At 33.6% G+C, this 11,411-nt stretch overlaps 3 protein-coding genes across 3 annotated transcripts; 1 reads left to right on the forward strand and 2 right to left on the reverse strand.

The window, feature by feature from the left end:
* Positions 1–2,432: 2,432 nt before the first annotated feature.
* Positions 2,433–5,612, forward strand: LOC108734360. Its single transcript, XM_018465894.2, has 6 exons — positions 2,433–2,961; positions 3,122–3,252; positions 4,544–4,694; positions 4,801–4,927; positions 5,062–5,195; positions 5,351–5,612. The coding sequence occupies exons 1-6, from the start codon at positions 2,951–2,953 to the stop codon at positions 5,580–5,582; spliced, it is 786 nt and encodes a 261-aa protein (XP_018321396.1). The 5' UTR covers positions 2,433–2,950; the 3' UTR covers positions 5,583–5,612.
* A 911-nt stretch (positions 5,613–6,523) lies between these two features.
* LOC112904029 (beta-galactosidase-1-like protein 2) lies at positions 6,524–7,886 on the reverse strand. The gene has a single exon (XM_025973105.1). It carries the CDS (start codon positions 7,839–7,841, stop codon positions 6,696–6,698), a length of 1,146 nt encoding a protein of 381 aa, XP_025828890.1. The 5' UTR covers positions 7,842–7,886; the 3' UTR covers positions 6,524–6,695.
* Positions 7,887–8,850: 964 nt separating this feature from the next.
* On the reverse strand, positions 8,851–11,183 carry LOC108734355 (beta-galactosidase-1-like protein 2). Its single transcript, XM_025973104.1, has one exon. It carries the CDS (start codon positions 11,051–11,053, stop codon positions 9,023–9,025), a length of 2,031 nt encoding a protein of 676 aa, XP_025828889.1. The 5' UTR covers positions 11,054–11,183; the 3' UTR covers positions 8,851–9,022.
* Positions 11,184–11,411: the final 228 nt, after the last annotated feature.

Below are 11,411 nucleotides of genomic sequence, written 5' to 3' on the forward strand. Positions count from 1 at the left end.
GCGCGTAATTTCAGAACAGAAAAAATTGTAGGTAAATAGTATTCTGTAGATATATTAGTATGCATATAAAATCAAAAATAATAAATTAAAGAGTAAAGAATTAACAATAAAATAATTTACAATAAAAAAAATTATGAAAACATAGCTAACCTTTTTTTGAATTTATTTTATTATTCGTCATATTTTACAATAGTGTCATCATTCAAAATTCGGAAATTAAGTTAAAAATGACGTTATCTTCAATAAAAAATAATCGAAATATTTACTAATGTTGACTTTTTTAATTTATTTACTGATTAGTCCTGTAATAAGGGGTGAATTAATTAAACTTTTCTTCGTAATGGTAAATAATTAAACAATTCTTATGGGTTGCAGTTGATTTGGTACCTTTTTTTATGTTTTTTATTATATTTTTACCTTGCATTTGACAGAACATATTCACGCATCATCCCCATTTATTTTTATTAAATTTAAGTTACTTTGGAATTGTATTGATCTCTATTTTTTTTTTAAATAATCCTACAAATGACCATTGTACTGCCATCTTTGAATAAACAAAAGTTTTCACAGTGGAATGTTAATGGGTCAACTATAGATATAATTATAAATTGATACCCAATTAACTTCAATACCCACACAATTTTCAACTTAAAAGCAATCACAAGATGGCTCTTCTTGTAACTTTTATTAACTCTTTTAAATTCAACAAGCGTAAATCGGCCTTACGAAATAATCATAAGATATGCATTATTAATAAAAAAGTAAAAGTGAAAGCAGATATTTCTTTATAATAGTTCTATAATGTACATAGCTGGTGATTTTATTCAGGTAAGTTAACAATAAAAAATATATAGATACAACATATTTGTTTTAAAATAAATACCCACTAATTAACGACACATTTAGGGGTTGATATACAGGGTTAAATAATTGTTATTAGTATTTTAACACTATTGTATGAAAATAAATAAAAGTAAAACAAAAATACTGGTATGCAAGGGAAGAAAAAGTAGGGAAAAAGCGAATATAAAGATAGAAGACAAAAAATTAGAAGAAGTGGCTGATTTTAGGTATCTAGGAAGTCAGATAAGTCAGGACGGAAGGAGTAGTAGGGATATAAAGCAGAGGATAGCGTTGAGTTGAGTCGCTTTTAATAAAAAGTCACTTCTATATTCGCGAACGATTAATTTATCGCGGCGCTGTACGGTATCGAAACACGGACGGTGGGCGCGAAAAGAAAAGGTTAGAAGCGTTCGAAATGTGGTGTTACACGCGAATAATGAGGATACCGTGGACAGAGAAGGTTAGAAATGAAGGGATATTAGAAAGAATAGGAGAACGCAGGACTATATGGAAGCCATAAGAAATTAGAGAGATAGGTTGGTAGGACACCTTCTCAGGCAGAGACATATTTGAGGCAGAAATGGGAGTTAGGATGGGTAGAGGTAGGTGTTTGCTCTGATTGTTGAGGTAAGTAGGATTGATATTATCATTTTTCTATAGTTGATCTTAATGATGCCAAAGAAATTATTACAAATGTCGGAGGTGCCAACCTTTGATTCTAAAAATATGCAAGTTGGCATTTATTGGCATAGAAATTATTGGTATTTTCAATAAAATTCACGTTTCAGTTATTAGCAGTCCTTTGAAATGAGTGTAATTAATTTTACTACGCTCAATAAATGTCAAAGGTAATGAAGTTTTAAATAATTCAAAAAACATGCTAAGGAAATTCTGCAAAAAGTACTGGAGGGACTAAATTCTGGTTCCCCAAGGAACAAAGTGTCCAGAAAAAATGAATTCCCAAATCAACTCTTTAATTCACAGAAGAGTTTAAATTTACATATCAGGTTTTCAATTCTAACTAGGGTCTAAATTTACAAAAATCGAAGTTATCAGAAGCGCCTACCTCACTCATTGTATATGAGAACGAAGAAGACACAAAATAGTGGCAAGGTTTGTTTAAAGTCACCGTAAAGGACACCCTAATATATTAACCCAAAGGGCACCTGATGTATTAATATTTCAGAAGGCGATATAAAGGGTTGTTTTCAGGAAATCGAGACGTATCTTGAACGCAAAAAAACNGGGAAAAAAAAGTAGGGAAAAAGTGAATATTAAGGTAGAAGACAAAAAATTAGAAAAAGTGGCTGCTTTTCGGTGTCTAGGAAGTCAGATCACTTAGGTTTTGAAGGAGCCGTAAGGATATAAAACAGAGAATAGTGTAGGGTTGAGTCGTCTGTAACAAAAATAAGTCGCGAACAATTTAGAAATTCCAAAAAGATTGTTAAAAGTGTATCTGGAATATTGTACTGAGCGCGGCAGAAAAGAAAAGGATACCGTAGATAGAGAAGTCAATAAGGTTGGTAAGACACCTTCTCAGGCTGAAGGTCTAGTCAGAGATATATTAGAAGCACAAACAGGCGTTAAGAGTGGTAGAAGTAGACCGGTATTAAATTACTGTTTAAAAATAGTTAAGAATGTGAGATGTCCAGGAAATTCGGAGATTATCTCAGAAGAAGAATGAGTGAATCTGTGTCCAACCAGTTTTAGTACTGTCGATCTTGTGATGATTATCATAATAATGAATAACATATTTATCTAATGAATTTCAAGTCTGTCAACGACAAATTTCATTAAAAACATTCGATATCCTAATTCTTCAGTTTATCTATGTACTTATATACATAAATGCATGCTTGATTCCTTTTGTACATGCACCGTAGTTATTGTAACGTAATAGTAGATATGTTTTATGCCAATATACAAAGTAAATACTCGTGTTTGGAAGATAACATTGAACTTTCAAAACTCTTCACATTAATTGTATACAACTATATTATCGCATTGGTTTGATAACAAATTGATGTTCTTCATTCTCGTTTAGTTACTGAAATAAATCTAATGTAGTCATTATTCAAAAAAAAAAAAGTTTGTGATACTTTTTCAAATGAGTTTCAAGTAAGTAATTGTGGTAAAAACAAGCCAATTTGTGATTTATAAATATGTGATTTTGTTCTTATTGTCAAATGTTGCGAATGGTTTTGCCAAAAGAATGTCAAACGTGTCTTCGTTTTTTGTATTTGTTTATAATAACAAATATTGACGTAAATTATTATAGGTCAAGAGAAGACGAAAATAATTATGAAGTAATCGACCTAAATAATTTACCTTCATTATTGTCGGCAGAGGATTTCACTGATGAAAATGGTTCCAATACAATGACATCTTTAAATGCACTTTTGCTACTCAGTAAGTTATTTTTATTTATTACTATTAGGAAGAGGTGGATGCTTTATACTAGTCTACACAAAATTAAAAGGTAATAAAAATTGTTTAAGATAAATAGAGACGTTTTAACCATTCGAACTCGTAACTGACGCTATTTCTTAAAGCACACCGTAATTGTAGTCACTTTACTGTAAATGTTAAGTCATTTTTACATTCCTACAGCAATAATATAAAATAAAACAACCTTCAGAGTAAAACTCGCAGTAAATACTATTCCAATATTTTATATCCAATGCTTTTTATACCATCTTTATACTCATATTCTTCTATTTTCATCCAACCTTCTAACCTTGTACCCTGTTTCCCTCACCACAACAACGTCTTCTGCACCTTCTTATTCCCTACGAAATGTTCGTTTTCATCATTTTTTTGTTACTTCTTCTTTTTCCTCTTTCCATATCCAAACTACCTTATTTATTATTATCTTCTTGTACCCAACTTTAACCGTCTTATCCACATTTTTTATTTCTATCCACTTTTACCATTTGTCTTCCATATTTTTCTCTCTTTCATAGTCACATTCTTTCCACTTTTTACCCTACATATGTATCTTCCTCTTAGCTTTCCATACTTCCTTTACTTCCACCTTTAACCTCATCTTCTCTTTTATAAGTTTTTTTCAACTCCCTCTTTCCTTCGTTCTCCTCAAACTGTATTCCATTTTTTTCCCTTCGTATCTTTTCCAGATCCATTTCCATTCTCTTTATTCTTTTCTTTTGTTCTTCTGCATGTTTATCCACATGATTTTCTATCACCAGCTTCTCTCTAGTACCATTTCTTTGACTTCTTCTTTTAAGTTGTTCTGGTCCTGATTTAAACCATTCTCTACCGCTTTCTTCGTTTTATTTATCCAGTCTTTCTTCCAGTTTCTGTAATTTTCCACTTGTCTCTTTCTCCAGTTCTTTCAACTTTTCCTTTATACGTTTATTTTCTTCCTGAATTTTATCTAGTGTTTGTTCCAATTTTTCTTCTTCTTTTCTCTTATTTTTATTATTTTCTGTCCATTTTTCCTTGTTCTCTTCCTTTATTACTTCTAGCACATCCATTTCTCTATCAAGTTTTTCTGTATTTTTTCTTTTCAGTTCCTTATTTTCTTGCTCCGAACTGCACGCTTTTCTTTTTTTTTTCCTCCTCTTCCTGTCTTCCACAGTTCAAGATAACAACGAATCACATCCATACTCCTTCACGACCTTCCGCCCTTTTAGAAGGCACACTGTTTGTAATCTAATTTTAATGATAGAGATTTTTACAGGTTACTCTGAAGCAAAATGTAGCGATTGCAAAGGAGAAAATCAGTTTCGTCTTTCATTAGCTTATGAAAATCTAAGTAGAATTCCTAATGTCATATTGAACTGCATGGCGCAACAAATAAGAATTTTAGACTTAAGTTACAACAATTTTGAGTGAGTATCTGTACGATCTCAAAATATACAGTACCTAAAATAAAAGAAAAAGTACCTATGCCATATAGGATGTTCCAATAGTAAAAATATTTTAACGTATTTTCAGCAATTTGAATTTTCTCAGCGAGTTCAAAAACTTGGAAACTTTCATCTGTGATCACAACAAAATTACCTCGAACACGTATATCCCGTTCATGCCCAAATTGAGGTTTTTATGGTTAAATTATTGTAAGGTACTCAAAATAACTAATGAATAGAAAAAAAAATAAATCAGCTGGTTATTGCACTGTAACTAATTAATAAATAAATAGAACCAAGTTCATATTTAATCAGTCCTTTAGATTGATAAATGCATTATCATTCGCAGATAAATGGGTTGTATCCCTGGGCTAAAAGATTACAAAACTCTTGCCCCAATTTACTACATTTATCCCTTATGGGAAATCCCGCTGCTCCTTCATATCTCAATGGCGGAAGTGTTCAAGAATATTTAGAATACAGGTAAATTTTTATTTGACAATATCAAATAAATAAATTATAGTAAATCTGTAAATTTCAATCTGCAGCCACAATTACAACGGTTTTTGTTTTTAGACAATGAATAATCCTAGTTTTACGTTTGCATTTTCTATAATTTAATGAAGCTATTTTTTCAGATACTTCGTAATATCATTGTTTCCAAATTTAATTTATTTAGACGACAGAGGAATCACAAAGGAACAAAGGGAAGAAGCACAAAAGATATACAATCGTCCTATTTTAGAAAGAATGGCAATAAAGAATTCCACAGCAATGCCTAATTGTCTAAAGGCAATAACAGACAGGATAACAGCGCTTTGCTCTCCAGTACCGCCTTTTGCAGTCCCCCAGAAAAACACAATCATATAAACAAACGTTAATATACATATACGTATTTAATGCCTTTCTTTTCCATTTGAATACCTCTTTCATAATTATAAAATTAGCAACAGTAAAATAGAAATAAGTTGTTCTGTTAAACAAAATTAATCAATCAATCCTTTCCTTATCACTAAACGTTCAAGTTTAATAATTATGTACGGAAGGAATAGTAAGGATAAGAGAAGATAGCACAGGGTCGAGTCGCCTTCAATAAACAGAAGTCGCTTCTATGATCGCCAAAGGTTAATTCAGAAGTTCGAAAAATAAAATGTTAGAAGCGTTCGAAATATAGTGTTGCAGGCGAATGTGAGGATACCGTGAATAGAGAAGGTTAGAAATGAAGCGATATTAGAAAGAATAGGAGAACAGAGGACTCCATGGAAATCAATAAGAAATCGGCGCAATAGGTTGGTAGACAAGAAGGTGTAGCCAGTGACATATTAGAGGCAAAAATTGGAGTTATGAGAAGTAGAAGTAGAACTAGATTAGATAACTGTTCGCAAATAGTTTTGGGGAAATGCGAAGATTAGCTTAGGATAGAAGAGGGTGGAGGTGCGTGTCCAACCAGTCTTAGGACTGACGATGTTATGATTATGTAACATCAGAAATTTAACCCGAAAAACTCTTAATGAAGCTAACATGCGTTCAATTCATTAAAAAAACTATTTAGATGATAATATATTATTACTTATTTAATATTCAAAACACGGGCTGAATAAATTGCGACTCTATTATTTTTGGCTAGTAGAATATGCCACAAACTTCCTGCCATTGTCACTTTCGTTACCGCCTAAACCAAATCGATAAATTTATGACAGTTCTACTTAATCACCTGTTGAAATAAAATAGCGACAAAAGCATAATCAGTTTATTTTAAGTGATTCTCGGTAAAACAGTAAAAATAAAAAATGCATTAAAACAATATCATATTAACTGCAATTTCAATAAATTTATTACCACTACAAAAAAATGAGTATGACATCCATCAAATGCAATACTGATAAAATTTATTTGCCATAAGTACCTACTTGATTTTATTTGTTACGATAATATTGCAAACAGATAGAATGCTTGCGATTTTGAATTATAATCTAATCTAATCTAAGGATTTAAGTGTCCTAGCAAAGTTGCCATAAACAAAAACAATAATATAAGATCGAATTGAACATTTCCGATAAGTTTTGATGCCGAACTGGTGTTCGAATCAATTATCGAAACAGTTTCGAAAATGATATCTTTAGAAAAGGGAATATGCCTTGCTGGAACGAAATGTTCAAATATAACAATTTCATTATTTCCTGTTACAAAGAATGGAGCTGGTGCGTAAGCTGTTTGCTGGGGTCCTATTCTAAAATGACGCGATAAAACAAATCCGTTAAGGATCACGATCCCTTTCGTCCAATTCCTCATATCAATGAAGGTATCAGAAGGACTGTCAACATTCAAAATCCCTTTGTACAACGACGGTCCGGTTTCAAAATTAGGAGTTCGCCATCCGCTCAAATTATTCGTCCATTGTTTTTTGAACTCTAATGGAATTATCTTCCAATTGGTCAATACTACATTGTTTAATGTTACGTTTCCTTGCCACAAGCCCTTAAATTGGTTAAACTGGTTCAAATAACCATAATTTACACGACCCCAATTTTCCACCAACAAATCCAGTGTAGCATTCGTATAGCTACTGCTACCCAAATTTAGAGAAGGATTTGGTAATCTCCAATAACCGAAACCATCAAGATCGTCTACCTGAGTGAGCACCTTAGAAACCAATTGTCCATTGATAAGAACCATGACCGTATCGCAAACGTGGCCCTCAATTGCCAGCACAGAGTTCGCAGGAATATTTATCCCTTCTTTCCTGTACACTATGTAGCCGTAACTCTGTCCAGAATTATTGTTAATAGGTAACAGTTCCATAGCAATGGGATATGTACTGTCTATAATATGTTCTGCATTATTTTCGATGAGATTTATAAGTGGCAATTGCTGGGTTACTTCTATTGCATCATAAGCAACTCTTATAGTTTCATTGGGCATTTCTGGGATAAGGGTTTTAGTTACTGTGTAACTTTCTATGAGAGATTTCAGACTGTAGTACTTATCAGTGTAATCACCTGGTTCCGATAAAGGTGAATTGTAATCATAACTGCTAATGTCAGGTTGCAATTTACTATTATTTGTGGTGGTAAAGTCTTCGAGATTGGCTCCATTCAAAAATCCCCAAGACGTTCCACCGTGAAACATGTAAAAATTAACGGAAGCCGGGAAAGATAAAATTGTTTCCAAAACGTAGGANGAGTTGGAGATAGCTATAAATAAAATGGAAGCGGTATTGACAAAACTGTATTGTATGAAAATAAATAAAAGTAAAACACAAATACTGGTATGCAAGGGATGAATGGGGAATGTAAAAATAGGAGAAGAGAAATTAGAAGAAGTGGCTGATTTTAGCTATCTAGGAAGTCAGATAAGTCAGGACGGAAGGAGTAGTAGGGATATAAAGCAGAGGATAGCGCAGGGTCGAGTCGCCTTCAATAAACAGAAGTCGCTTCTATGATCGCCAAAGGTTAATTCAGAAGTTCGAAAAATAAAATGTTAGAAGCGTTCGAAATATAGTGTTGCAGGCGAATGTGAGGATACCGTGAATAGAGAAGGTTAGAAATGAAGCGATATTAGAAAGAATAGGAGAACAGAGGACTCCATGGAAATCAATAAGAAATCGGCGCAATAGGTTGGTAGACAAGAAGGTGTAGCCAGTGACATATTAGAGGCAAAAATTGGAGTTATGAGAAGTAGAAGTAGAACTAGATTAGATAACTGTTCGCAAATAGTTTTGGGGAAATGCGAAGATTAGCTTAGGATAGAAGAGGGTGGAGGTGCGTGTCCAACCAGTCTTAGGACTGACGATGTTATGATTATGTAACATCAGAAATTTAACCCGAAAAACTCTTAATGAAGCTAACATGCGTTCAATTCATTAAAAAAACTATTTAGATGATAATATATTATTACTTATTTAATATTCAAAACACGGGCTGAATAAATTGCGACTCTATTATTTTTGGCTAGTAGAATATGCCACAAACTTCCTGCCATTGTCACTTTCGTTACCGCCTAAACCAAATCGATAAATTTATGACAGTTCTACTTAATCACCTGTTGAAATAAAATAGCGACAAAAGCATAATCAGTTTATTTTAAGTGATTCTCGGTAAAACAGTAAAAATAAAAAATGCATTAGAACAATATCATATTAACTGCAATTTCAATAAATTTATTACCACTACAAAAAAATGAGTATGACATCCATCAAATGCAATACTGATAAAATTTATTTGCCATAAGTACCTACTTGATTTTATTTGTTACGATAATATTGCAAACAGATAGAATGCTTGCGATTTTGAATTATAATCTAATCTAATCTAAGGATTTAAGTGTCCTAGCAAAGTTACCATAAACAAAAACAATAATATAAGATCGAATTGAACATTTCCGATAAGTTTTGATGCCGAACTGGTGTTCGAATCAATTATCGAAACAGTTTCGAAAATGATATCTTTAGAAAAGGGAATATGCCTTGCTGGAACGAAATGTTCAAATATAACAATTTCATTATTTCCTGTTACAAAGAATGGAGCTGGTGCGTAAGCTGTTTGCTGGGGTCCTATTCTAAAATGACGCGATAAAACAAATCCGTTAAGGATCACGATCCCTTTCGTCCAATTCCTCATATCAATGAAGGTATCAGAAGGACTGTCAACATTCAAAATCCCTTTGTACAACGACGGTCCGGTTTCAAAATTAGGAGTTCGCCATCCGCTCAAATTATTCGTCCATTGTTTTTTGAACTCTAATGGAATTATCTTCCAATTGGTCAATACTACATTGTTTAATGTTACGTTTCCTTGCCACAAGCCCTTAAATTGGTTAAACTGGTTCAAATAACCATAATTTACACGACCCCAATTTTCCACCAACAAATCCAGTGTAGCATTCGTATAGCTACTGCTACCCAAATTTAGAGAAGGATTTGGTAATCTCCAATAACCGAAACCATCAAGATCGTCTACCTGAGTGAGCACCTTAGAAACCAATTGTCCATTGATAAGAACCATGACCGTATCGCAAACGTGGCCCTCAATTGCCAGCACAGAGTTCGCAGGAATATTTATCCCTTCTTTCCTGTACACTATGTAGCCGTAACTCTGTCCAGAATTATTGTTAATAGGTAACAGTTCCATAGCAATGGGATATGTACTGTCTATAATATGTTCTGCATTATTTTCGATGAGATTTATAAGTGGTAATTGCTGGGTTACTTCTATTGCATCATAAGCAACTCTTATAGTTTCATTGGGCATTTCTGGGATAAGGGTTTTAGTTACTGTGTAACTTTCTATGAGAGATTTCAGACTGTAGTACTTATCAGTGTAATCACCTGGTTCCGATAAAGGTGAATTGTAATCATAACTGCTAATGTCAGGTTGCAATTTACTATTATTTGTGGTGGTAAAGTCTTCGAGATTGGCTCCATTCAAAAATCCCCAAGACGTTCCACCGTGAAACATGTAAAAATTAACGGAAGCCGGGAAAGATAAAATTGTTTCCAAAACGTAGGAAAAATACTCGATGGGAATGCTATGATGATCCTCGGTCCAGTGATCGTACCAACCGCTCCAATACTCCATTACCAAAAGAGGTTTGTCAGGTTGATAGGACTGTAGAGTTTGAAGTTCTCTGAGCGAGTTATTTTGAAAATTTGCAGTGTAAAGTACACCAGGTAATGCCCCGGAAGTACCATAAGTAGGCGTGTCGGACGTAAACAATAACTCAACTAAACCACTGGCTTCAAACATGTCTTTAAGTGCGTTCATATAGTCTCTATCATCACTGTTTGTGTTGCCGTATTCGTTTTCAATCTGGAATGCTACGATGGGACCTCCTCTGGTAAATTGCAAAGCTACTAAAATCGGTAGTAAAGCATCGAAAAATCTTTTGACATATCTCATGAAAGTGGCGTCAGAAGTACGAATTCTTAGCCCAGTATCTCGAAGAAGCCAACTTGGTAAACCTCCGAATTCATGCTCAGAACAAATATACGGACCTGGTCGAACTATGGCTAACAAGTCTTCTTCTTGAGCGGTCTTCAGAAACTTTTCCAAATTTAGCATTTCTTGGAAATCGGTGCCACCATCCCCGAAATCAAACACACCTGGCTGTGGCTCGTGAAGATTCCAAGGTACATTCGTATCCACAGCATTTAATCCCGCAGCTCTCATTTTCTTCAGTCTGTCCCGCCAGTACTGTTGTGGAACACGAAAATAATGCAACGCTCCGCTGAAAAGCGTGATGTTTTTCTGATTCAACGTAAAATACGTCTGATTTGCATTCAGACCTTCGACTATACCACCAGAGGTGTAATGTTCGTATAATGTTGGAAGAGATGTCGACATTTCTGATTATTATTCTCAAACACTTGCACCTGAATTCAAATGAAACCGCAACGATACTGTTACTAAAAGTTGAGTGTGAACATCGTGAACTGGGCAACGTTACCTACTCTACTACTACTTTTCTAATCTCGATTAAAAATAGAAGACGACAACCGTTTATAAGAGTCATTATATCCTTGAGATAATACAGTACTTTGTACCTACTTGAAGTTTATACACATATTGTAAAATATTAGATGCTTTAATGCATGTAAATGCAATTTTCTAACAGATAAAAGCAGTTTTGTACGTACAATATCTGTGGATGTATTTGCGAAATCCGTTATTCGTTAGCTTCAATAGGTCAATGAAATACTAC

This window comes from Agrilus planipennis, unplaced genomic scaffold (genome assembly GCF_000699045.2).
Source record: "Agrilus planipennis isolate EAB-ADULT unplaced genomic scaffold, Apla_2.0 scaffold83, whole genome shotgun sequence".
In the NCBI taxonomy this organism is placed as follows: Eukaryota; Metazoa; Arthropoda; class Insecta; order Coleoptera; family Buprestidae; genus Agrilus; species Agrilus planipennis.

Coding starts and splice junctions, on each gene's coding strand:
- LOC112904029 (XM_025973105.1), bottom strand. CDS start 7,841: ATGTTTCACGGTGGAACGTCTTGGGGATTTTTGAATGGAGCCAATCTC.
- LOC108734355 (XM_025973104.1), bottom strand. CDS start 11,053: ATGTCGACATCTCTTCCAACATTATACGAACATTACACCTCTGGTGGT.
- LOC108734360 (XM_018465894.2), top strand. Junction 4,928..5,061: donor TATGGTTAAATTATTGTAAG/GTACTCAAAATA, acceptor TATCATTCGCAG/ATAAATGGGTTGTATCCCTG. Junction 5,196..5,350: donor CAAGAATATTTAGAATACAG/GTAAATTTTTAT, acceptor CTATTTTTTCAG/ATACTTCGTAATATCATTGT.